General features: G+C 41.6%; 1 protein-coding gene across 1 annotated transcript in view; it reads left to right on the top strand.

Moving 5' to 3' along the window:
* The window catches only part of LOC137625532 (ras-specific guanine nucleotide-releasing factor 2-like), a 100,065-nt gene extending 73,228 nt beyond the window's left edge, over positions 1–26,837 (top strand). The window contains exons 17-25 of the mRNA XM_068356441.1: positions 415–575; positions 2,898–3,021; positions 3,170–3,420; positions 5,081–5,353; positions 6,017–6,090; positions 9,310–9,529; positions 10,741–10,920; positions 11,484–11,581; positions 26,732–26,837. Of these exons, the coding sequence (XP_068212542.1) occupies positions 415–575; positions 2,898–3,021; positions 3,170–3,420; positions 5,081–5,353; positions 6,017–6,090; positions 9,310–9,529; positions 10,741–10,920; positions 11,484–11,581; positions 26,732–26,837 (1,487 nt within the window). The remainder of the gene's footprint in view (positions 1–414; positions 576–2,897; positions 3,022–3,169; positions 3,421–5,080; positions 5,354–6,016; positions 6,091–9,309; positions 9,530–10,740; positions 10,921–11,483; positions 11,582–26,731) is intronic.
* The last annotated feature ends 26 nt before the right edge of the window (positions 26,838–26,863 follow it).

Genomic DNA, 26,863 nt, shown 5'->3' with positions numbered 1-26,863 from the left:
TATATATATATATATATATATATATATATACATATACATATATATACATATACATATATATACATATATATATATATATATATATATATATATATATATATATATATACACCATATACTGTATACCTATATCTATATAATATATATACGTGTCACAGGATAAAATGAAAACCTGAGTGTATCCACACTAGTTTCGTCTCTACAACTTCACCTGTAGGAATTGCATACTGACGGAGATTATGGCAATATATATGAAGTCGTAGGGACGGAACATATCAGGAGATGCTAAGCATTTTCATTTTATCTTATGTTCCTTTGATTTTTTACGTATATATACAGTACAGGTACATGTAAATTCCATGTAGACATTACTACCATCAAAATTCCAGCAAAAAGTAAATTCTTTCCTTAAAAGCTGATGAAGAAGCAGGTGATCAGGACGATGAGGCAAGAAGAACGCTTGAGGACTTGGCAAATCTCAACAAAACCAACAGTCAAAATACAGAAGAAGAACATCATCAACAATGTGGTGACTCTTCCGAGAGTTTACCTACATCCCCAACAAATCCCAAAAAGGTGAGATGAGAAAACTAAGTGCTACCTCTGACTTGATTCTACAGACTTTGTTTCGTTCTTCAACTACTGTATTCTACTTCTTGCCTCGAGTCTCTGCTATCATCTCGCTCACATCCCAAGGTTCTCTACTGGTGAGACTTTGATGTATTGTACGCAAACAATGATTACCATTTTCTCTACTGGTGAGACTTTGATGTATTGTACGCAAGCAATGATTACCATTTTCTCTACTGGTGAGACTTTGATGTATTGTACGCAAACAATGATTACCATTTTCTCTACTGGTGAGACTTTGATGTATTGTACGCAAACAATGATTACCATTTTCTCTACTGGCGAGACTTTGATGTATTGTACGCAAACAATGATTACCATTTTCTCTACTGGTGAGACTTTGATGTATTGTACGCAAACAATGATTACCATTATTTTAATCGAACCCATAAGGGAGGTTATGATGCCCTCACCTTCTACAAACACTTACGAGATGAAAAAAAAAAATCTCCACTCCTAATCCATGTCCCTGATCATGCGTCCAATATTCTACACTGTGTCCTTTGATCATTTTCTTAACTTTTACTTGCACCTACCCTACCCACATAATACCAATTCAACAGAAAATCTTATAATTTGACTTTATAACCTGACATATAACATTTCCCATCACCATTCCATTTAGGATTTGGTATATTAATCAAGTAGATATCTGAACCTAACGTGAGTCAGGTCTTGACTTTGATGGCCGAGACACATTTTCACTCTTCTGTGATAGATTTCTCTCAGCATCAAGTAAAATCTGAATCTAACAAGTCAGGTCTTGACCTATTTCCCCTCTTCTTTGATAGCTTTCTCTCAGCATCAATGACCTTAGTAGTTGTGATGACAACTCACCTAGAATAAAACGATCCATCTATCCCTTATTTTGAATGCTACTATTCCTCGATCAAACTGCCAAGAAGGTGAGAATAATAGGTCATTTTTCGTCCCGCCTCTACTCTCACTCCATCTTGTCATACTCAAACGAAATCTGATGAACTGATATCTACCTTACTTCACATTAACTAAGAACTGCTCCATCTTATCTTACTCAAATGAAATCTGATAAATTGATATAAACTTACGATTCTTTGCCAATAATCTCTGAGTTTTCAATAACTTCCACAATCCAATATTCCTCTCCTTTTGAGTTCAGAATTATATCTGACTTAGCCTAGTAATAAAGACACACTTGACAGATATAATCTTTCTCAAGGATTGCCCCTCCCCTGTTTCTCCAGCACCAACTTTAATCCTAGCCCCTCCCCAATAACCTGTTTGCATGGAATGAATGGATTTTGCATCCCTACAGATTGGCAAGACAACTTTTCAAGTTAAGATTCTTCAGGAACTTCGCATGAAAACCAGGTCCATGGGCTTCACTGACTTGTGGCTAAAATTGTCAAATTAAGCACCTATCCTCTCTTGAAACCTTCTTTGGTTCAAACCATGAATAAAAAGGTCCAAATACTAATCTTACTAAATATGATCTCATTGCTATACATATATTGAAACCATAGTTTCTTATCATATTTATGTTAGGTGTTCTTTCTAAAGAATATCAGAGAATCAAAGGTATTTAGCAGTCTTGCATATAACCATATTGTATTATTACCTCTTTGTTGATTGGATAGTCCCTTGGTCCACACCCTTCAACAATATGATAAGAGTCCAGAGGTCCAACCCCTTCAACACTAAGAAGAGGCACACCTCTGCATTATCCAACTTACTGTAAACAAGTACACAAATCTATATTCAATGAACTTCTAGCATATGTAACACTTTGTTCTTGTTTTTCATGACTTATTTCTAATCTACTGTCCAACAATTTTATAACTGTTTACAAGGATCACTTCCCTATCACCAGTAGTATTTGGTGGTGTTCTCATAATTCGGTAACTAATCTCCTGTTTTCAGTTTGATCTAATGTTTTTCACTTCATTTATTTCACCCCTCTTCTGTTCATTGCGTCTTGTCTCACTTTGGTTGTTCTTACTCCACTAGATTTTAATGGGGATTCCATGATTTGGCTATGATCAGACATCCAAAATACAAGTAATACCCATGTTCCTGACTCCTCTCCATCAAAATTTTATATTTAACATTAATCGGCATTTTGGGTAGTTGGGTTTCAATATATTTACTAAACAAAATCCCATGGCTCAGATAGCCAGTCATTAATCTGTGAGTTTGTAACTGCAACACAGTAATGGTACTTGCGGGATTGTCAAGGCTAGCATGTACGACAACGGCTTAATGTTAATGATTATTCTGTTTCTGTTCAAGGTTGAAATCATAAGCGGCACTATACCGAACAATAAGGATGAGAACAACAAGAATTCAGCCGCACTAAAAGAGCAACAACAGTCGGACGACACAACAAATTCGACTGAAAACGAGAATGAAAATGGTGAGCTAAAAAAAAAAACAATCATGACTGAAACTTGCTACAAAAATATCAAAAGACCACGACTCATGAGACTCCTATGAGTTGTTGTAATGAACGAGAGAAAACACCTGTATAAATACTCAATAACAACTTAATTTCTTTTATACAGAACTGAACGGCAACCAACTAGGAAGTCCAACAGATGCCTCAGAATCTACACTAGAAGGGGAAGAGGATCCAGATCTCCTGGATTCGTCAGAATGGCGTCTGTCGCTGGAAAACGACAAGAGGAATTCCAGGGGCAGGACCAAGAGACGTCCTTCTCATCTCTTGGACAACATACCTCCCTCAAACTACTCTGAAGCAGTGCATAGACTGTCCTTGACACAAACGATGTTCCCTCTGGAAGAACAACCGCAGGTCAGTGCCGTTACGAGGGTAACCAATAAAGAATTGCCGCTCCAATTTTATTTCTTAGGCACTTCCATTATACATAGAACTATCCTCCTCATTCAACATACTATGGCCATCAAATAAAATCAATAAGAGATGTTATGCAAGATAAAAGGGTTGTTGTCATTAGCCTATAAATAATTGTCTAGAATAATATTTTTTTTCAGATACAAGCCATTAAGTAATCTAAATGGAAAACCTGCTAGCCTTAAATCGACCTAATAACTGAGAGCTGAATAATTTCAAGTAATAAATAGGACAGAAGGTCCCTAACTTACAAACTAAATAGATTGCAAAAAGCTGTTTCTGGGCTCCGACCTGTGCCGCCCAGTGAAATGCTCCTTTTACATCATTTCTAAGGTAAAAACTGAGCAGTTTTTAACTTAGAAATGATGTAAAAGGAGCATTTCACTGGGCGGCACAGGTCTCTCGCCCAGAAATAGATTTTTCCTTCGTCAAAATCCCTTTTGTAAGTCAAATATTGTTAAATTTTGGCCTAGGGAAGACCTAACCTGAACCCCATGCTTAGAATTTCCTGCTAAAAAAGTCAACAAATAGTCAGGTTTCATATGAAATAGATATCAGGTTATTATGGACGTCGTTTAGCTTACTGTATTAAATGATATAATTTTGTGTTATTACGGCATTTCTTTATCTTTGTTATTTTCGATTGGATTTGTGTTTGTATCCCCGAATATCTTTAAGTTGGGGACCTTTTGTATCCCCGAATATCTTTAAGTTGGGGACCTTTTGTATCCCCGAATATTTTTAAGTTGGGGACCTTTTGTACTTAAGTTTTATGTTCCAGAAATCATAATATCAGAATAGCAAAGTGTTAATCGGTAAAAAGCTCCAGCCTAACAAGTTCAAAACGAAAAACAATTAGTATAGAAGACTAATTGCAAGGCGATAAGAACGAGCGAAGAAGGTAGCAAGCCAACATGGCCACCGCGGAGCGGGGCCATCGGAACTGAAAAAAAACAAAAACTCTAATAAAAGTAAAAATAAGGGCAATGCTACCTCCAAAAGCTCAAAACTCATAAATCTAGTACAGTACTTAACTTGGATGAGGAAACTTGGGAATCCGACATCTTGCACTAGAGCAGGAGAAAACACCGAAAAACACAGCAAAAAATCACAACAAACAGACGTGATGATGCTATGAAAAAGGAGTGACGTAGTTGGCGTGGGTTGAGATGGTGGTAGTAGCATCTAGTGGTGGGTGTTGAACGGCACCTCGTTGTAACGGGGATATTGAAGAGGAGATATCTAAATGGTGCGAGACCTCTGGTTGTGATTTATCACGCCCCAGTATTATACCGACACCTTATATAGGTGAGCGAGCTGGGTTCAACCCTGGCATTCCTATGCAACTTTTTTCTCTGGTAATTCATAGCAGTTATATACCTTAGAAATGATGCAAAAGGAGCATTTCACGGAGCGGCACAGGTGGAGCCCAGAAATACTTTTAAGCATATCCTGGATAGCATTACTTGACTAATCTCATTTGGTATTATCAATTATCTTCATATTTTTCCCTTATATAAGCCAAATGACTTATTCGCACCATATTATTTGCCATACCTATAAATTCTCTTTTTTTCTATACTCTGTGGGATGCATGAAGACTGAAGATGCCAGTTCAGATTCTGAAACGGAAGAAGACATGGACACCCTCGAACCAAACACCAACAACGGGACGACCCCGGACCCCTTCGCTAACATCGCAACGACGTCGGCAGGCGGGTTCCTGATGGTAGACGAGGGTACTGCAGGATTTTCCCACAACCAGTGGTCCAAGAGACTCAGCGGAGAGAGTGAATTCAGCCTCCTAGCTTTGGGAGGACTCGCTTCGCCAAGGTCAAGCATCCACACTATCACGCCAAGGTCCTCTTTCCAGGTAAAGCTAGGGAAATCTATTAGATAATACCATGAAAATTTTCATTACCTCTTCTGCTATGAAATCTTCACCATACTCTGATAAGTCCCTCTTCTGCTATGATGTTTTCGCCATACTCGGATATGTCTCTCTTTTGTTATAAAATTTTCACCATACGCGTAAAGCCCCAGATTGTTTATTGTTTATTACTTATCTTGTTATTCATTTATTTCATTATTTACTTTCCTCGCAGGAATATTTTTCCCTGTTGGAGCCCTCGGGCTTATAGCATCTTCCTTTTCCAACTAGTGTTGTAACTTGGCTTGTAATAATAATAATAATAATAATAATAATAATAATAATAATAATAATAATAATATCTGTATAAGATACACAGTAGAAGTTGAATATTCTTATCTATATCAATAGGTGTATGAACTACAAACAAACAATCTAAATGATGTGACAAAAAATCATCCACGCAAACCAAACTTTTAGGATTTGAACACACTGCCTATTGACATACAGTTTAGAAACAAATTTACTGTTCTTTAAACTGCAACAACATAGACCTGGATTTCTTAGTAGCAAACCAATCTCTACTTTTATTATCTTTATTTATAAAAGACTTTCATGTCAATATATGATTTATACTCTAATATTTCCCATACATTTTTTCTTCAGGTACCAGATTCTCCTTCCCACTCCGTGCCTCGTGTTGGAGTTGTCATCACCTCCTCAAGACAGTCCCAGCGCAGGTAGGCTCCTACTCAATACCAAACGGCAAAGAAGGTACAGTACTGTACAGGGGTACGGGATATCGAGGGTCAGTAGTCGCGAGACTTGCTTCACTAGCAGAGGGCCAAGATTTTATTTTTGGGCAATACAATGAATTTCAGGCTCATCTTATTGAAACACAATTGGACTCTCCACACTTATGCTCTGGATTAAGTACCTAAGCAGATAGTATTTCTAAGCAGATAGTATTTCTAAGCAGATAGTATTTCAACCCGGTTAGAAAAGTGTCTGGGTTGGCAACATGGAGATCTTTTAGAAACAAAACGTACTACAGTACACTATTATCATAACATACAACTTTCAATTATCATTAAGTTACTTATCAGAGAATAATTATCCAAATACTGTATTACTTATTTTAATAATACAGACTGGGACAAAAGAAAATATGATCACTGATGCGGAAGAACAAAATAATCAAACTATCGAGAGCATTCACAGACTGAAAAAAACATGCTTAACAAGTTCTAGAACCAATTCAGACAGTGTTTGAACAATGATTAATAATTCCTAGAACCAATTCAGACAGTGTTTGAACAATGGTTAATAAGTTCTAGAACCAATTCAGACAGTGTTTGAACAATGGTTAATAAGTTCTAGAACCAATTCAGACAGTGTTTGAACAATGGTTAATAAGTTCTAGAACCAATTCAGACAGTGTTTGAACAATAGTTAATAAGTTCTAGAACCAATTCAGACAGTGTTTGAACAATGGTTAATAAGTTCTAGAACCAATTCAGACAGTGTTTGAACAATGGTTGATAAGTTCTGGAACCAATTCAGACAGAATTTGAACAATGGTTAACAATTTTTAGAACCTGATTTAGATAGCATTCAAACTAAATCTGGTGAATAAAGTTATAGTACGTAGCTCAAGGAAGGAACCAGCGTACACGGCGCACGACCTTTGTCTTGCGTTAATACCGCCGTGACGACACGAAAATACGGATTAGTAGTAATAGTAACATAGTCTAGTGAATCGAGTTATTACAATATCATATTCGAGACAGTCCGTTGACAAAATACTAAACTAAAAGGCAAGTCTAGGATATCAAATAGTTTTATTTCGGAGCGATTAATGGCTTATCTCTTTCATTCGCTGATCCACCTCCATCAGAGTGTGGGAATTGGCAATATCAACATCAAGCCAGGTTCTTAGATGTAAAAGGAATTCTAATAATAAAATTTGTTATTTCTATACTCACCCGATGTTCATACACACGCCCACACTCCTCACCACTGATTAGTGACGTAAAGAGAATGGGTAATAGTTTCGGGTTTAGTTTCGAATCATGAGGTTGAAAAACAAAGGAATGTGCAACCTACCCAAGCCACTAGATATTCACAATATTAGACTGGAGGCCTAAGCCCACTGAAAGAAAGAAAACGGGAATTTTTTTCAGTTTCAAGTGGTAAAAATCGATATAAGCAAGCTTCCACAGAGAAGCAATATGGACATCAGGTGAGTAAAGTATAGAAAGAAAAAGAGACTTTATTATCAAAATTAAATTTTTAACCAAATTTAAAGCCTGATTCAGACAATGTTTAAAAGGTGTCTACATTTAGTAGTTCATTATTACCTCCGCCAAGCGGCGGAGGTTATGTTTTCGGTTCGGTTTGTTTGTTTGTTTGTTTGTTTGTTTCTCTGTTTGTCTGTCTGTCTGTGGACAACGTAGAGGCCACATTTCTACACGGAATCACTTCAAACTTGGCCAAGTAGTTCCCCAATGTGTATGGAAGAACTGATTAAATTTTGGTCAAGGTCACCCCAAGGTCAAGGTCACAGGGGTCACTGGTGTCACTATGACATAAGTGGCCATATCAAGAGACAGAAATAAAGCACTGACTTTTGCATAAGCCAACAGGGAAGTCCTAGTCCAGGCGCAACCCATGGGTGATGTTCAAATTTATAAAGGTCAAAGGTCAAGGTCATATTGGTGCATCAATTCATGATTCTAGGACATATGGCGCTCTAGGTCACCTTGGCGGAGGTATGTCCTCTACGAGGACCATGTCCGCGTTCAGGACTTGCTCACTTGTTTCATATACAACAGGTCCTTAACTTACAAACTTAATAGGTTCCAAGATGTTTGGAAGTTGAATTTTGTTACATTTTGGCCTAGAGTAAGCTCAACCTGAGTCATATGCCTATGATTTCCAGCTACAAAAGTCAACAAATAGGTTTCATATGAGATAGATATCAGGTTATTACAAATAACATTTTATTTACTGTATTAAATGATATAATATCGTCACCCTCATAAACTAACTACCTAAGTCATTTTCTCCACTTGTTGGGAAATTAAAAAACCTTCTCATTTTCTAATTCTTTATATCATTGTCTTGAGCTTCAATTCACAAATTCTAATTCACAAATTCTAAATCACAAATTCTTCTGTTAAGAATTTGTGAATTGAAGCTCAAGACAATGATATAAAGAATTAGGAAATGAGAAGGTTTTTTCTGGGTCAACCTGTGACGCCCGGTGAAAAGGGTCCTTCAACCTTGGGGAGCAGGAAGGTAGACCACCTCAAGAGTAACAAGAGCCACGGTCATGATGAAATTACACGAAAATAGTTACAAAACCAAGCGGCACACAAAAAACAAAATGGAGCTTACGAAGTCCAACAGAAGGATGTAGATCAGATGGCGCTAGCATCGGGGGTTGGTAGAGTGGTTCAGGTAAGGTAGCTAGGGCCTCTGTTACGGCCCTTCCCTTTGATGAAGGAATTATCCAAACGGAAGACAGCCTGTGAATAGTGGTTTTCACATGCCCCTGCTTTATACACGACGCCCACTGGGTGTTCGCGCGAGGGTAGTAACCTCTGCATTCCATACTTTAACTTTCTCTGGTATATTTGGAAGTATTTATATCAGAAAAGTGTAAGGAAGGACCCTTTTCACCTCCCCAGAAATAGATTTTTTCTTCGTCAAAATCCCTTTATTACAGTTTTTCTTAATCTCATCTTTGTTTTTTTCAGTTGCATTTGTGTTCGTATCTCCGAATGTTTGTCAGTTGGGTACCTTTTATACTGTAATTTATATACAGCAAGTGATCCACGAACACGATGTTTCCATGGGAATATATTCATAAGATTAATATAATCCTTGCCATAGATATTCTTCTTTCCATAAACATACATCTGATTTTCCCTAAAAATCTTTCTTTTAAATTACAGGTGCAGCAGCGCATCTGCCGCAGCAGCCTTCGCCGTCGCCACGGCGGGTTCGAGTAACCCTCGCGACATAACAAACGTACCTCCTCTGGATCAGTTCTCCCTCACAGACTGCAGAAGAGCATCTTTCAGGGAACGACCCCGCCAGGAATCCATCATCTCGACAGCAGCTACTATGAGGGTGCTCAATGTTCTTCGTCACTGGGTGTCAAAGCATTCGCAGGTCAGTACTTGGTGTCAGTTTCATAAGGAGTTAAAAAATAATCGAGTACTTTTACCACTTGAAGGTAGAGATGAGTCATGAACAATATCTGAGCTTTGCAATATAATTCTAATATTCAGCTGAGCAACACTTCATTGAAATTTGTTTGATGAAGGAATTATCTAAATGGAAGACAGCCTGTGAATAGTGGTTTTCACACGCCCTTTGTTATATACACGACACCCACAAGGTGCTCGTGCGAGGGTAGTAACCTCTGCATTCCATGCTTTTATCTTTCTCTGGTATATTTGGAAGATTTATATCAGAAAAGTGTAAAGAAGGACTTTTTCACCGGGCGTCACAGGTCTCTCCCCAGAAATAGATTTTTCCTTCGTCAAAATCCCTTTGCTAGCAATGACTCAAATTTGGACAGCTTTCAAATCTATTGCTACCAAGGGGGGAAGGCATCAGGCAACTGAATTCTAACTGGTTCGGAAAAAATACGGAGTTGTAACAGTAGAACCTCGTAATAACGGACTAATATTGGGGAAGGGGTGTCCAGTACCGTCGATAATCCGTAGTATCTCAAATAATAAATTGCAACCTAATAGATTAACAGATTTTTTAATGCCCCAATGTGTTGAAAAGTACCACTTATTCCCACTTCCATTGTGTTTACCTCTGGAATGTGGAGTTACACATACTGTACATTATAAGGCACCTTTGCTCAACTTTCTTCAAGTCTTTAAGCAAAATTACAAATATCTTTGTATACTAGCAACAAACTAATGTAATGTCTAAAATGATGTTGCACTAATCAATGAGTGACTTTAACTCTCTACCAATATAGTCTGTGAAGTTTAAAGTTTGGCCATAAAATGACAAAAATATGATGGTGCAGTCATAGCTTGGTCTTTAAAGAATCACAGAGCTAAAGCAATTATTAAAAAAAAAAACCTATACTATGCTCTATTTTCACAGCATAGCATAAGCTATGTTATTAAAGTATACTAAAGGCATTTCTGTTTGTTTTCTACTGTCTTATTTCAATTCAAAGTTTTACCCTTTACCTCTACTTTTCTTAAGGCTTGAAGATAAACTGATCACGATGGTATTTTCCTCTCATACATTAATGCTGTATGCTATATATAATCACCTTTCTTTATCAATGTTGCATGTTAGCTCCCATCAGTACTAGACTCTCTACTAATATCAATCGCATTTCAAAAAAGGACTTCGATGCCGACTCACAACTGAGAGCGCTAACAATTGAATTTCTGGACGACATGGCATGCAGTCCATCGCTGTTGCCAGCCGAGCATAAGGCTGCCTCCCAGTTACTAAAGCTCCTAGCCAAAGAAGAGCCCCCCGAAACACAAGTGGACGTAAGCACGCTCCTTGCTCCGCCAACGGTGAGTTCATAAAATCACATACCCAAGTATCTTTTGTCCCCTTCTCTCATAGTTCAAACTCCAGCTGTTATAATGATTTCTCTTCTGAGTAACACTTTAAAGAACACTAACTGGGAGTAAAGTAATGAGCTTCAGGATTCTCTAATTTTCACTTATTAATTTCCTGGATTCCCTAAATTTCTACTTGTTAATTTTTTGAATTCCCTAATTTCCACTTATTAATTTTCTGGATTCCCTAATTTTCACTTATTAATTTTCTGGATTCCCTAATTTTCACTTAATTTTCTGGATTCCCTAATTTCCACTTGTTAATTTATTGGATTCCCTAATTTCCACTTGTTAATTTTTTGGATTCCCTAATTTCCACTTATTAATTTTCTAGATTCCCTAATTCTCACTTATTAATTTTCTGGATTCCCTAATTTTCACTTAATTTTCTGGATTCCCAAATTTTCACTTATTAATTTTCTGGATTCCCTAATTTCTACTTATTAATTTTCTAGATTTGTGTATAGCAGCCAACTATGTTCTTATTTACTTATAAAACTTTTCTCAATGAACAGACTCCTAGTCGCGAGAGCATCGAAACACTTTCAGCTTTAGAAGTAGCCGAGCAGATGACCTACACCGACCATCAAATCTTCATTTCCATCAGAAGCGAGTAAGTTACCAGTTTTAGATGGCCATGCAAAAACTAACTACAGTGATGCCTCAGCATACGAAAGTAATCCGTTCAGGATACGGTTTCGTATGCTGATTTTTTCGTATCCTGAGTCGCGTTTTACATGTAAATACCCTAATCCGTTCCAAGCCTTACGAAAAGACACCTTTTCTTTCATAAACACCCTAAACTGTAGTAATAAACATGCAATGCAGCCATTTCTATCATTCAATAATTAACCCAACCGTTAAAAACAGCCTAATCCATTCCAGAAACCACCATGAGATTATTCAATAATGTAGTTATAGCCTAGTTATCCCCTCTAAGCCCTAAGAAAACGGTCCGTTTTCTTTAATACTGTATAAAAGTTACGGTACTGTATGTAAAGCATTTGGATCAGTGAAGGTGTATTGTTACCTGTACACCTAAATTAAGGGTTGGTACCCTGAAAAAAAGGTACAGTTAATTAACAAAAAAGTTGAAACTTACCTTTTGATTGAAATTAATCTCAGCGACGAGTTGGGATCTCGTAAGCTTTTCGTATCCTGAAAATTTTTTCGTATACTGGGGCATAAAAATCTTCGTATCGCTTTTCGTACCCTGAATTTTTTGTAAGCAGAAACATTCGTATCCAGAGGTATCACTGTATTTGAAACAATCAGTAATGAGTTACCAGTCAAAAATTTCAAGACTGTGAGACGATAGTTACCAATCTTAGACTACCAGTAATGAAGCACCAGTCCAAGACAATTAGTTATGGGTTGCTACAGTAGAACTATGCCGTAATGAGTTACTTGTCTAGATGTATAATACAGGAGTTATCTATCCTTAACCCTTTTACCCCCACGCTATTTGGAAATTTCCAACCCTTAACCCCCAGGGGTTATTTTTTTCAAGCACATTTTGCAGTATATTTCTTTTAAATTGCTCTAACAGCCTTAATTTTCGTCATAGAGAGGTCAGGTTGGTCTCATTCTCTTGGAAAATGCCTGAAGTTTCTCAAAAAATTATCAAAAATATGCAAAAAAAAAAATTAAATAGCAGTTTTCTGCAAGGACGTACCGGTACGTCCATGGGGGTAAAGGGATGAGTTTTGTGAAACGTACCAGTACGTCCTTTGGGGGTAAAAGGGTTAACAATCAGTCATGTGAACAACAGATGTCATGTATGGAAGCGAATGACAAAGGATTGAATCTTCGTAAAAGAGCAAATCTATCGAGAATTCTTGTCTTCTGATCCACAAGTGACTTCTCTGGAGGAGCATCTTAAACAAATTTCACATTTTTGGCAGATTATTAAAAGGTTTGAAGTCAGAAAACATCCAATTAGCAAACTTTCAATGAATACTAACATGCAATATAAATATCACTGTGGAATAGTAAAATGCTTACCGTATTGTACAATTTCCTATCTAGAAAGCTGCCTTGGACAAGATATCATCTTGAGCCATCAGATAGAATAGTTTTATGTCATTTCTGAAAAATTAAATTAATGTAGATATATTTTGAAGAGGAATATGTCATTGATTATAACATCTGCCAGAGAAAAATAAAAATCAGAAGAAAATTATACTGTAAAAGTCTCTTTTTCTTCATAGGTACAATTCATATTTTTATTTTATATATTGATATTGGTTTTACAACTTTCTTTGGCTAAATTTTAAAATACGGTGACGATTTTTTCCCAAACACAGTAAAGTGCGACCAACCGTTCCCTAATTCAAAAGCAAACTCCAATACAGAATTACATTAACCCTTTTACCCCCAAAGGAAGTACTGGTACGTTTCACAAAACTCATCCCTTTACCCCCATGGACGTACCGGTACGTCCTTGCAAAAAAAATGCTATAAAAATTTTTTTTTTTCATATTTTTGATAATTTTTTTAAAAAATTCAGGCATTTTCCAAGAGAATGAGACCAACCTGACCTTTATATGACAAAAATTAAGGCTGTTAGAGCAATTTAAAATGTTATTTTGATAATAAAATAATTTTTGAATATACTTACCCGGTGATTATAATAGCTGCAACTCTGTTGCCCGACAGACAACTCTAAGGTAAAAACTCGCCAGCGATCGCTACACAGGTTGCGGGTGTGCCCAACAGCGCCATCTGTCGTCCAGATACCCAGTACTCAATGTAAACAAAGACTCAATTTTCTCCTCGTTCCACTGCGTCTCTATTGGGGAGGAAGGGAGGGTCCTTTAATTTATAATCACCGGGTAAGTATATTCAAAAATTTATTTTATTATCAAAATAACATTTTTCAATATTTAACTTAGCCGGTGATTATAATAGCTGATTCACACCCAGGGGGGTGGGTAGAGACCAGCAATATATGTTTACATTATTATGAGCTAAGAGTTTTTATTTCATTTTAGAAGTTATCAAAATAACAAAAACAAAATAAATAGGTACCTGGTAAGGAAGTCGACTTGAACAATTACTCTGCCTTTTTAAGTACGTCTTCCTTACGGAGCCTCGCGATCCTCTTAGGATGCTGATCGACCCCTAGGATCTGAAGTATCAAGGGTTGCAACCCATACAACAGGACCTCATCAAAACCCCTAATCTAGGCGCTCTCAAGAAATGACTTTGACCACCCGCCAAATCAACCAGGATGCGAAAGGCTTCTTAGCCTTCCGGACAACCCAAAAAACAACAATAAAAACATTTCAAGAGAAAGATTAAAAGGGTATGGAATTAGGGAATTGTAGTGGTTGAGCCCTCACCCACTACTGCACTCGCTGCTACGAATGGTCCCAGTGTGTAGCAGTCCTCGTAAAGAGACTGGACATCCTTAAGATAAAAAGACGCGAACACTGACTTGCTTCTCCAATAGGTTGCGTCCATTATACTTCGCAGAGATCTATTTTGTTTAAAGGCCACGGAAGTTGCGACAGCTCTAACTTCGTGTGTCCTTACCTTCAGCACTGCTTGGTCTTCCTCACTCAGATGGGAATGAGCTTCTCGTATTAACAGTCTGACAAAATAGGATAAAGCATTCTTTGACATAGGCAAAGATGGTTTCTTAACTGAACACCATAAAGCTTCAGAAAGGCCTCGTAAAGGTTTAGTTCGTTTTAAATAGAACTTAAGAGCTCTCACAGGGCATAAGACTCTTTCTAGTTCATTGCCTACCATATTCGATAAGCTGGGAATATCGAACGATTTCGGCCAAGGTCGAGAAGGCAGCTCGTTTTTGGCTAGAAAACCAAGTTGTAGTGAACATGTAGCCTTTTCTGACGAAAATCCGATGTTCTTGCTGAAGGCATGAATCTCACTGACTCTTTTAGCTGTGGCTAAGCATACCAGGAAAAGAGTCTTTAAGGTGAGATCTTTCAGGGAGGCTGATTGTAGCGGCTCGAACCTGTCTGACATAAGGAATCTTAGTACCACGTCTAAATTCCAACCAGGCGTAACCAAACGACGCTCCTTCGTGGTCTCAAAAGACTTAAGGAGGTCCTGTAGATCTTTATTGTTGGAAAGATCTAAGCCTCTGTGACGGAAGACGGATGCCAACATGCTTCTGTAACCCTTGATAGTGGGAGCTGAAAGTGATCGTTCTTTCCTCAGGTATAAGAGGAAGTCAGCTATTTGAGTTACAGAGGTACTGGTCGAGGATATAGATACTGACTTGCACCAGTTTCGGAAGACTTCCCACTTCGATTGGTAAACTCTAAGGGTGGATGTTCTCCTTGCTCTTGCAATCGCACTGGCTGCCTCCTTCGAAAAGCCTCTAGCTCTCGAGAGTCTTTCGATAGTCTGAAGGCAGTCAGACGAAGAGCGTGGAGGCTTTGGTGTACCTTCTTTACGTGTGGCTGACGTAGAAGGTCCACCCTTAGAGGAAGACTTCTGGGAACGTCTACTAGCCATCGAAGTACCTCGGTGAACCATTCTCTCGCGGGCCAGAGGGGAGCAACTAGCGTCAACCTTGTCCCTTCGTGAGAGGCGAACTTCTGCAGTACCTTGTTGACAATCTTGAACGGTGGGAATGCGTATAGATCTAGATGCGACCAATCTAGGAGAAAGGCATCTATATGAACTGCTGCTGGGTCCGGGATTGGTGAGCAATATATTGGGAGCCTCTTGGTCATCGAGGTTGCAAAGAGATCTATGGTTGGTTGGCCCCAAGTGGCCCAAAGTCTCTTGCATACATCCTTGTGGAGGGTCCATTCTGTTGGAATTACTTGTCCCTTCCGACTGAGACAATCTGCCATGACATTCAAGTTGCCTTGGATGAACCTCGTAACTAGTGATATGTTTTGACCTTTTGACCAGATGAGCAGGTCCCTTGCGATCTCGTACAACGTCAGTGAGTGGGTCCCTCCTTGCTTGGAGATGTACGCCAAGGCAGTGGTGTTGTCCGAGTTCACCTCTACCACTTTGCCTTGAAGGAGAGACTTGAAGCTTTTCAAGGCCAGATGTACTGCCAGTAGCTCCTTGCAGTTGATATGCATTATCCTTTGACTCGAGTTCCATAGTCCCGAACATTCCCGACCGTCTAATGTCGCGCCCCAGCCTACGTCTGATGCGTCCGAGAAGAGAACGTGGTTGGGAGTCTGAACAGCCAGGGGAAGACCTTCTCTTAGGCTGATACTGTCCTTCCACCAAGTCAGGCAAGACTTCATCTTCTCGGAAATGGGGATCGAGACCGCTTCTAGCGTCTTGTCCTTTTTCCAGTGAAATGCTAGGTGATATTGAAGAGGACGGAGGTGTAGTCTTCCTAATGACACAAACTGTTCCAGGGATGATAGCGTCCCTATCAGACTCATCCACTTCCTGACTGAACATTGTTCCTTCTTCAGCATGTTCTGGATGCATAACTGGGCTTGGCTTGTTCTGGGGGCCGACGGAAAAGCCCGAAAAGCTAGACTGTGAATCTCCATCCCTAAATACACAATAGTTTGGGATGGGACCACTTGTGACTTTTCCATATTGACAAGGAGACCCAATTCCTTGGTCAGATCTAGAGTCCACTTTAGATCCTTCAGACAGCGACGACTGGAAGAAGCTCTGAGAAGCCAGTCGTCCAAATAGAGGGAGGCTCGGATGTCCGATAAATGAAGGAATTTGGCTACATTCCTCATCAGCCTCGTAAACACAAGAGGAGCTGTGCTTAGGCCAAAGCACAGGGCTTGAAACTGGTAGACAACCTTTTCGAAAACGAATCTCAGAAAAGGTTGGGAGTCCGGGTGGATGGGGACGTGGAAGTAGGCGTCCCTTAGGTCTAAAGAGACCATCCAGTCTTCCCTTCTGACCGCTGCTAGAACCGACTTTTTGTGGTCTCCATGGAGAACGTCTGCTTTGTGACAAAGACATTCAGAGCACTGACGTCTAGCACAGGCCTCCACCCTCCTGTCTTCTTTGACACCAAGAAGAGGCGGTTGTAGAATCCCGGGGTTTGATGGTCCGAGACTTTGACCACCGCTCCCTTCTCTAGTAAAAGAGACACTTCCTGTTTCAAGGCTTGTCTCTTGTCTTCCTCTCTGTACCTGGGAGAGAGATCGATGGGAGATGTTGCTAGAGGGGGTTTCCGTACAAACGGGATCTTGTACCCCTCTCTGAGCAACTTCACAGATTGTGCATCTGCGCCTCTCTTTTCCCAGGTCTGCCAGAAGTTCTTGAGTCTGGCTCCCACTGCTGTCTGAAGAAGCTGGCAGTCAGACTCTGCCCTTAAAGGACTTGGTTCCTTTCTTCTTTCCTCGTTTCCCTTCGGCACGAGCACCTCCTCTGCTGGAGGCTCTGCCACGAAAGGGCGGAATAAAACGGGACGCTGGAGTGTCCATCCTTGGTCTAGCTGACAAGGTAGGCAAAGGGGTGGCTTTGCGAGCTGAGGACGCAACAAGATCGTGAGTGTCCTTCTGTATCAAAGAAGCGGCAATTTCCTTAATCAGGTCTTCTGGAAAAAGGCACTTGGAAAGAGGAGCAAACAGAAGTTCGGATCTCTGGCATGGTGTAACTCCAGCTGAAAGGAATGAGCATAGGTTTTCACGCTTCTTAAGGACTCCGGACACAAAAGATGCAGCAAGCTCATTAGACCCATCACGTACGGCCTTGTCCATGCAGGACATAATGAGCAAGGAAGTCTCCTTCTCTGTCGGAGAGATCTTTCTGCTTAGAGCTCCTTGACACCAGTCTAAGAAGTTAAAAACTTCGAAGGCTCTAAAGATACCTTTCAAAAGGTGGTCCAGGTCCGAAGATGACCAACATATCTTTGAGCGTCTCATGGCAAGGCGGCGGGGAGAGTCTACAAGACTTGAGAAGTCGCCCTGGGCAGAGGCAGGAACTCCCAAGCCAAGAACTTCTCCCGTGGCATACCAGACGCTCGATCTAGAAGAGAGTCTAGCAGGGGGAAACGTAAAAGCTGTCTTCCCTAAACTCTTCTTGGACTGCAGCCATTCTCCTATCACCCGCAAAGCTCTCTTGGACGAGCGTGCGAGGACGAGTCTAGTAAAGGCAGGAGTGGTTGACGGCATGCCTAACACAAACTCTGACGGAGGAGAACGCGGAGCCACAGAAACAAACTGGTCCGGAAACATCTTTGAAAAGGGCCAAAACTTTCCTAAAGTCCAAAGAGGGTTGCGTAGACTTAGGCTCGTCCAGTTCTGAATGCGGTTCATCTACGTGTGCAGCAACATCATCATCAGAAAGTCCCTCATCCGATAACTGATGAGGGAACGGCAACGGAGTGGGTAACGGCTGGTTAGCCGAGTCCGGTCGCATGGGTGCATGCGTGACTGAGCCGGACGCAACGTCATGGAACTGCTGCCCAGTCTGTGAGCTGGCAACAACCATAGCAGCGCGGGGACGCACAGCGTCTACTCCAGACTGTCTGGACTGATGTGGGTGAGCAGTGGCAACCACACTGGGTTGCGGAGGTTGACGCACCGCGTCAAAACAAAACAACTCTGACGGTTGTTGAACCTCACGAACGTCAACGGAGACCTCCATGTGTCGCTGAACGTCAACATGCGGCTGGCAGATCACACTGGAACGCATGGGTGGCGGAACTCTCTCAACTGGTGTGCGTGAGAAGGTTACCTCAGCGTCCACAGGACGCACAACCGATCGTGTGGGCGGTTGTAGGCAAGGAGCTGTACTAGCTGGTGCGGCAGCAACCTTCTCCGCACGAAAGTCCTGCATAAGAGACGTTAGTTTAGACTGCATGTCTTGTAGTAGAGACCACTTAGGGTCTACAGGAGCAGGTGCGGCGACAGACGGTGTTACTGTCTGAAGCGGTACCGCTTTGCCTCTCTTAGGCGGTGAGCAGTCATCGGATGACGGCAGCGAGTCCGAACTGACCCAGTGGCTACAACTGGGCCGTTGGACTTGTGCGGAAGAGACCGACTTGCGCTTTAACGGTCGTGAGACCTTGGTCCAGGGTTTCTTGCGAGAAACACCTTCCGAAGACGAGGTATAAATGGGCTCTCTCGTCTTAGTTAGGCAGGGGCGATCTTGGGTAGATACGGCCGATACCACGGAGGGAACGTCTGTTCGCTGATTAAAGCCTCTCGAACCCATTTGTCGTACGACATTGCTTCTCCCCTGGACTTGGGAGCTTGCAAGAGGTCCCGGACTAGGAGGACGACAGGCACGAACAGACGAACCCTCAAGCGCAACACTATCCACAACACTAACACTCGGCACTTTATCACTTCCCACTGCACTTTTGCACTTCAGCTCCTTCACATCCGCCATGAGTTGATTACGGTCACTAGCAAGGGACTCAACTCTCTCACCCAGAGCTTGGATGGCACGCATCATATCAGCCATCGAAGGTTCCTGAGTGCCAGGAGGGGGATTAAGAGCAACCACTACAGGGGAAGGAATAGGTTGTGGGGCATGAGGAGAGGAAATATCAATAGAACGAGAGGAACTTCTCCTAACTCTATCTCTCTCTAGCCTACGTGTATACTTTTGGAATTCGATAAAATCGAATTCCGAAAGCCCAACGCACTCCTCACACCGATCTTCCAATTGACAGGTTTTATCCCGACAATTGGAACAAACAGTGTGAGGGTCAATAGAAGCCTTCGGAAGACGCCTTGAACAGTCCCTAGCATTGCACTTCCTAAATTTTGGGACTTGTGAAGGGTCAGCCATTTTGAATTGGTCAAAGGGGAATTCAAAAAACTATCAAAAAGTCATCAACAAAGAATCCGTTATCAAAAAGAGTTCAAGGATTTGTGTGAAGAGAAACCCTGCACAGCGAAAGCTCAAAACTAGAATAATGTACTTCACCAATTAGTTGTGAAAAAACTCCAGTTTAGCAACAGCGAGTAAGTACGTCTTGTCGATAGCACGACAGAGAGAAAAATGTTATTTTGATAATAAAATAAATTTTTGAATATACTTACCCGGTGATTATATAGCTGCAACTCTGTTGCCCGACAGACAACTCTACGGTAAAAACTCGCCAGCGATCGCTACACAGGTTGCGGGTGTGCCCAACAGCGCCATCTGTCGTCCAGATACCCAGTACTCAATGTAAACAAAGACTCAATTTTCTCCTCGTCCCACTGCGTCTCTATTGGGGAGGAAGGGAGGGTCCTTTAATTTATAATCACCGGGTAAGTATATTCAAAAATTTATTTTATTATCAAAATAACATTTTTCAATATTTAACTTAGCCGGTGATTATATAGCTGATTCACACCCAGGGGGGTGGGTAGAGACCAGCAATATATGTTTACACTTTTATGAGCTAAGAGTTTTTATTTTATTTTAGAAGTTATCAAAATAACAAAAACAAAATAAATAGGTACCTGGTAAGGAAGTCGACTTGAACAATTTCTCTGCCTTTTAAGTACGTCTTCCTTACGGAGCCTCGCGATCCTCTTAGGATGCTGATCGACCCCTAGGATCTGAAGTATCAAGGGTTGCAACCCATACAACAGGACCTCATCAAAACCCCTAATCTAGGCGCTCTCAAGAAATGACTTTGACCACCCGCCAAATCAACCAGGATGCGAAAGGCTTCTTAGCCTTCCGGACAACCCAAAAAACAACAATAAAAACATTTCAAGAGAAAGATTAAAAGGGTATGGAATTAGGGAATTGTAGTGGTTGAGCCCTCACCCACTACTGCACTCGCTGCTACGAATGGTCCCAGTGTGTAGCAGTTCTTGTAAAGAGACTGGACATCTTTCAAGTAAAATGACGCGAACACTGACTTGCTTCTCCAATAGGTTGCGTCCATTATACTTTGCAGAGATATATTTTGCTTAAAGGCCACGGAAGTTGTTACAGCTCTAACTTCGTGCGTCTTCACCTTAAGCAAAGTTCGGTCTTCCTCACTCAGATGTGAATGAGCTTCTCGTATTAACAATCTGATAAAGTCTGACCAAGCATTCTTTGACAAAGGCAAGGATGGTTTCTTAACTGAACACCATAAAGCTTCAGATTGGCCTTGTAAAGGTTTAGTACGCTTTAATTAGAACTTAAGAGCTCTAACAGGGCATAAGACTCTTTCTAGTTCATTGCCTACGATCTCCGATAAGCTGGGGATATCGAAAGATTTAGGCCAAGGCCGAGAAGGCAGCTCATTTTTGGCTAGAAAACCAAGTTGTAGCGAACAAGTGGCTTTTTCTGACGAAAATCCTATGTTCTTGCTGAAGGCATGAATCTCACTGACTCTTTTAGCCGAGGCTAAGCATACCAGGAAAAGAGTCTTAAGAGTGAGATCTTTCAGGGAGGCTGATTGTAACGGCTCCAACCTGTCTGATATGAAGAATCTTAGTACCACGTCTAAATTCCATCCAGGGGTAGCCAAACGACGCTCCTTGGTGGTCTCAAAAGACTTAAGGAGGTCTTGCAGATCTTTATGTTTGGAAAGATCTAAGCCTCTATGCCGGAAGACCGATGCCAACATGCTTCTGTAGCCCTTGATAGTGGGAGCTGAAAGGGATCGTCCTTTTCTCAGGTATAAGAGAAAAACAGCTATTTGAGCTACAGAGGTACTGGTCGAGGATACAGAAACTGACTTGCACCAGTCTCGGAAGACTTCCCACTTCGATTGGTAGACTCTAATGGAAGAAGCTCTCCTTGCTCTATCAATCGCACTGGCTGCTTCCTTCGAAAAGCCTCTAGCTCTCGAGAGTCTTTCGATAGTCTGAAGGCAGTCAGACGAAGAGCGTGGAGGCTTTGGAGTACCTTCTTTATGTGTGGCTGACGTAGAAGGTCTACCCTTAGAGGAAGACTACTGGGAACGTCTACTAACCATCGAAGTATCTCGGTGAACCATTCTCTCGCGGGCCAGAGGGAAGCAACTAACGTCAACCTTGTCCCTTCGTGAGAGGCGAACTTCTGCAGTACCTTGTTGACAATCTTGAACGGTGGGAATGCGTAGAGATCCAGATGTGACCAATCTAGGAGGAAAGCATCTATATGTATTGCTGCTGGGTCCGGGACTGGAGAGCAATAGATTGGAAGCCTCTTGGTCAGCGAGGTTGCAAAGAGATCTATGGATGGTTTACCCCAAGTGGCCCAAAGTCTCTTGCACACATCCTTGTGGAGGGTCCATTCGGTTGGAATTACTTGCCCTTTCCGACTGAGACAATCTGCTATGACGTTCAAGTCGCCTTGGATGAACCTCGTTACTAGGGAGATGTCTTGACCTTTTGACCAGATGAGCAGGTCCCTTGTGATCTCGTACAACGTCAGTGAGTGGGTACCTCCTTGTTTGGAGATGTACGCCAAGGCCGTGGTGATGTCCGAGTTAACTTCCACCACTTTGCCTCGAAGGAGAGACTTGAAGCTTTTCAAGGCCAGATGTACTGCCAACAGCTCCTTGCAGTTGATATGCATGCTCCTCTGACTCGAGTTCCACAGTCCTGAGCATTCCCGACCGTCTAGTGTCGCGCCCCAGCCCACGTCCGATGCGTCCGAGAAGAGAACGTGGTTGGGAGTCTGAACAGCCAGGGGAAGACCCTCTCTTAGGTTGATATTGTCCTTCCACCAAGTCAGACAAGACTTTATCTTTTCGGAAACCGGGATCGAGACCGCTTCTAGCGTCTTGTCCTTTTTCCAGTGAAAAGCTAGATGGTATTGAAGAGGACGGAGGTGTAGTCTTCCTAGGGACACAAATTGTTCCACGGATGACAGCGTCCCTACCAGACTCATCCACAGCCTGACTGAGCAGCGTTCCTTCTTCAGCATCTTCTGGATGGATAGCAGGGCTTGATCTATTCTGGGGGCTGATCGTCTTGTTGTTCAGCAACGTCCTCATCAGAGGGTTCCTCATCCGAAAACTGATGAGGAAACGGCAACGGAGTGGGCAACGTCTGGCTCGCTGAGTCCGGTCGCACTGGTGGATGCGTGACGGAGCCGGACGCAATATCATGGAACTGCTGCACAGTCTGTGAACTGTCAACAACCATGGGTGCGCGAGGAAGCACAGCGTCAACCCGAGACTGTCTAGACCGTCTGGGTTGTGCAGTCAACACCCTACCGGGTTGCTGAGGTTGACGCACCGCGTCAAAACAAGTCACCTCTGCTGGTTGTTGAACGTCCTGAACGTCAACAACCACCTCCGAGCGTCGCTTAACGTCAACGTGCAGCTGGCAACCCACACTGGGTCGCATCGGTGGAGGAACCACCTCAACTGGCAGACACGAGTAGGTTACCTCAGCGTCAACAGGGCGCACAACCGACCAGTTGGAAGGTTGTTGGCCAGAAGGTTCGGTAGCAACCTTCTCCGCATTAAAGTCCTCTATCAAGGACGCAAGCTTGGACTGCATGTCTTGCAGCAAAGCCCATTTAGGGTCTACGGGAGCAGGTGTGGCAACAGACGCGGTTAGCGACTGAGGCGGTACCGTTTACCATCCCTGAAAGCCTTGTTATGCGTGACATAATTGTACAGCAAAACTTCAAAGGCTCGAAAACAGCTGTGAAGTTGACCTGTAAACAACTTGGAGCGTCTCCTGGCCAGGCGCCAGGGAGAGTCTACGAGAATTGAGAAGTCTATCTGGGCAGAGGCATGAACTCCCAAGCCGAGAACTTCTCTCGTGTCATATCAGACTCTCGCTCTATAAACCAGTTTAAAAGAAGGGAAAGCAAAGGCTGTATCCCCAAAACTCCTCCTGGTGAAAAACCAGTCGCCTAGCCAACGTAAAGCTCTCTAGGAGAGCGAGAGAGCACTAGCTTAAAAACAACGGCTTCGAAGTAGCTAGGCCTAGTGTAAGCTCTGACGTTTAGGCGAACGAGGAGCAGCAGTTACAAAAAGATCCGGACAAAGATCCTTAAAAAAATCATCATGATTTAATTAAAGTCCATAGGAGGCTAAGCAGCTTTAGGCTCCACTCCATCTGACAGAGTCCTCAAGGGAATATCAGTAGTAGGGAGAACAGCAACTTCCTCATCTACAGGAACCTTGTCCGATAAAAGCTGAGTCTCAAGCAAGGGAGAGACCTACCGTGGTGGCAATGCTTTACAAGCAGAGTCCACACTCACTGGTGCATTAGTAGCGGACCAGAACGCAACGTCATGTAACTGCTTGACAGTCTGTGAACTGTCAACAACTGAACTGTCAACCACAACAGGTGCGTGAGGACGCACAGCGTCCACTCGAGACTGCTTTGACTGCCTAGACTGAGCAGTCAAAACAACTCTAGAATGCGGAGGTTGACGCACAGCGTCAAAACAAGTCAACTCCGATTGTAAGTGAACGTCTTGAACGTCAACAGGAGCATCAGCAAGTGGCCTAACGTCCAAATGCGGCTGAAAAAACCACACGAGACCGCATCGAGTGTGGTTCTAAACAGTAAGCATAAAGGAATGTTAGGTTGGCTGAAAGCCAGGATATCGATGAGATAAACGGCTAGACTCAACGGACTAATCAGCAGAATAGTCTTCCATAAGGGAGGCAAGCATATACTGCATGTCTTGCCATACAACCCATTAAGGATCAACGGAAATGGTTGTGGTAAGAGACGAGGGTAACGTCTGTGACCGCAACACTTTGCCTACAAAAAAAGACTCTCGGAGTCTGTGTTACGCTTTTGTTAGGCGGCGAGCAGTTATCCGATGACTGCATAGGGTCAGAGCTGTCCTAATGGTTGTAACCAGGACGCTGGACCTGTCCTGAAAGGACTGACTTTCGCTTAAGGGCTTCGATACCTTGTGACAGGTTTCTTATGCGAAAAGCCTTCGGATGACGAGGAGAAACAACGTCTCTCTCGTCTTATGGTAGGGGAGATCTTGGTAAGATACACCCGATACCATAGAGGGAAAACGTCTGTTCGTTGGTCAAGGCCTCTCGAACCCATAAGTCGTTTGACATTACTTCTCCCCTGGGCTTGGGAGCATGTAAGAGGTCCCGGACTAGGTGAACGACAGGCACGAACAGACGAACCCTCGGACGCAACACTGTAACACTTTGCGCATATCACTTTATCACTACGATTTTCTGTTTTGCACTTATTTCACTGAAATCGAAACCTTTACTGATTTCTACCTGAAACACGCAATTCTACCCTTCATTAAAAGGTAGTAATTGCGAAATCAGTCGTATAATGCAAGCTCATTAATACCAGCAAAAAACAGAAAACATATTTTAAGATAAAAAAATCAGTGGCTGGGAAAGAGACTAAACACTAGTTCATATAACTACGTTTTCAATCTCTCACCGCACATAGCCTGGGGACGAGAATAAAAAACTAAAACGTTTTATCCTTCCTCCCCGTACAGCGACTAGGGACGAGAGTAACTCGAGAACAACGTTACCCGCTTGAACGGAACGTTTTCTCTCCTCTCTCTCCCTCCGTCTCTATCTCTCTCTCTCTTTCTCTCTTGATTTCGCACCTAAGAGAAGAGCCCAATTATATTTCGTCAAAAAAAAACATGTTATTTGACTAAAGGAAAAAACTGAAAGGTTTTTCAATTAAAAAGTTCCTTTAAAATAGAATTTAAAACATTTAAGCTAAGAAAGAATGAACAAAACATCAGAATCGATTTACTCTTACTGCAAAGTGAAACCGTGATACACTCTCTCTCTATCGTAACGATAGAGCGCATGTTGAACGTCCTGAACGTCAACAACTGCGTAGCATAAATAAACTAAACGTTAGTTCATCTTTGAAAACAGTACGAAGACTATCAAAGAAATTCTTTCATAAAATATTACATTTAAAAAGTTTTAAATCCTTAGCTCTTTAAAAGCTAATTACGATATAAAGGGCTCAACGTTGATTAACTTCGGTTTCCAAGTTAGGACCGCCTACTCTCAGGAAAGGTCTATATAAACAAAACATTAAAATTATTTTTATATGTTTATAATAAATGGAAAGTTAATCGAAGAGGCCTAATAAAGGCGGAGATATATAAAATATATAGAGGAAAATCTATAACGTGATATAATTACTAAAAGCCTAAACACACTTCCGTCTAAGGGAAGGGTCGGCCATTTAAAAGTGAAAGAAAGTCCATACTCTCTTTGTCACCATAATTTAATCTATCCAAAACGAGTTCAAGATTTAAGATGAAGATAAAACACCTGCATAGCGAAAGCTCAAAACTAGAATAAAGTACTTCACCAATTAGTTGTGAAAAAACTCCAGTTTAGCAACAGCGAGTAAGTACGTCTTGTCGATAGCTCGACAGAGAGAAAATTGAGTCTTTGTTTACATTGAGTACTGGGTATCTGGACGACAGATGGCGCTGTTGGGCACACCCGCAACCTGTGTAGCGATCGCTGGCGAGTTTTTACCGTAGAGTTGTCTGTCGGGCAACAGAGTTGCAGCTATATAATCACCGGCTAAGTTAAATATTGAAAATTGAGTCTTTGTTTACATTGAGTACTGGGTATCTGGACGACAGATGGCGCTGTTGGGCACACCCGCAACCTGTGTAGTGATCGCTGGCGAGTTTTTACCTTAGAGTTGTCTGTCGGGCAACAGAGTTGCAGCTATTATAATCACCGGCTAAGTTAAATATTGAAAAAAAAAATATATGGTAAAATGTGCTGGGGAAAAAATAACCCCTTGGGGGTTAAGGGTTGGAAATTTCCAAAGAGCCTGGGGGTAAAAGGGTTAAGATTACATGTTATCAAAACCTAATATGAGTTGGCTCTCAAATGAAAATTACTTCACGCTTCCTGATTTGCTTTCCAATTCAAAACTGAATCCAGCTAATAATACCTTTCTCCTGACAGAGAATTCTTAAAGACCTCCTGGATGAAACCAGACAAGGAAGAAAAAGCTCCCTACATCCTGTTGATCACCCGTCGTTTTAATGAGGTAAGAATGGTAAACAGTTAAGAAGTCATGAAAATATAAACATTGAT

The sequence above is a fragment of the Palaemon carinicauda genome, chromosome 32 (assembly GCF_036898095.1).
Source record: "Palaemon carinicauda isolate YSFRI2023 chromosome 32, ASM3689809v2, whole genome shotgun sequence".
Classification (NCBI taxonomy): Eukaryota; Metazoa; Arthropoda; class Malacostraca; order Decapoda; family Palaemonidae; genus Palaemon; species Palaemon carinicauda.
The sequence above is the reverse complement of the archived record's forward strand: the minus strand, read 5'-3'. Positions and strand labels throughout refer to the sequence as shown.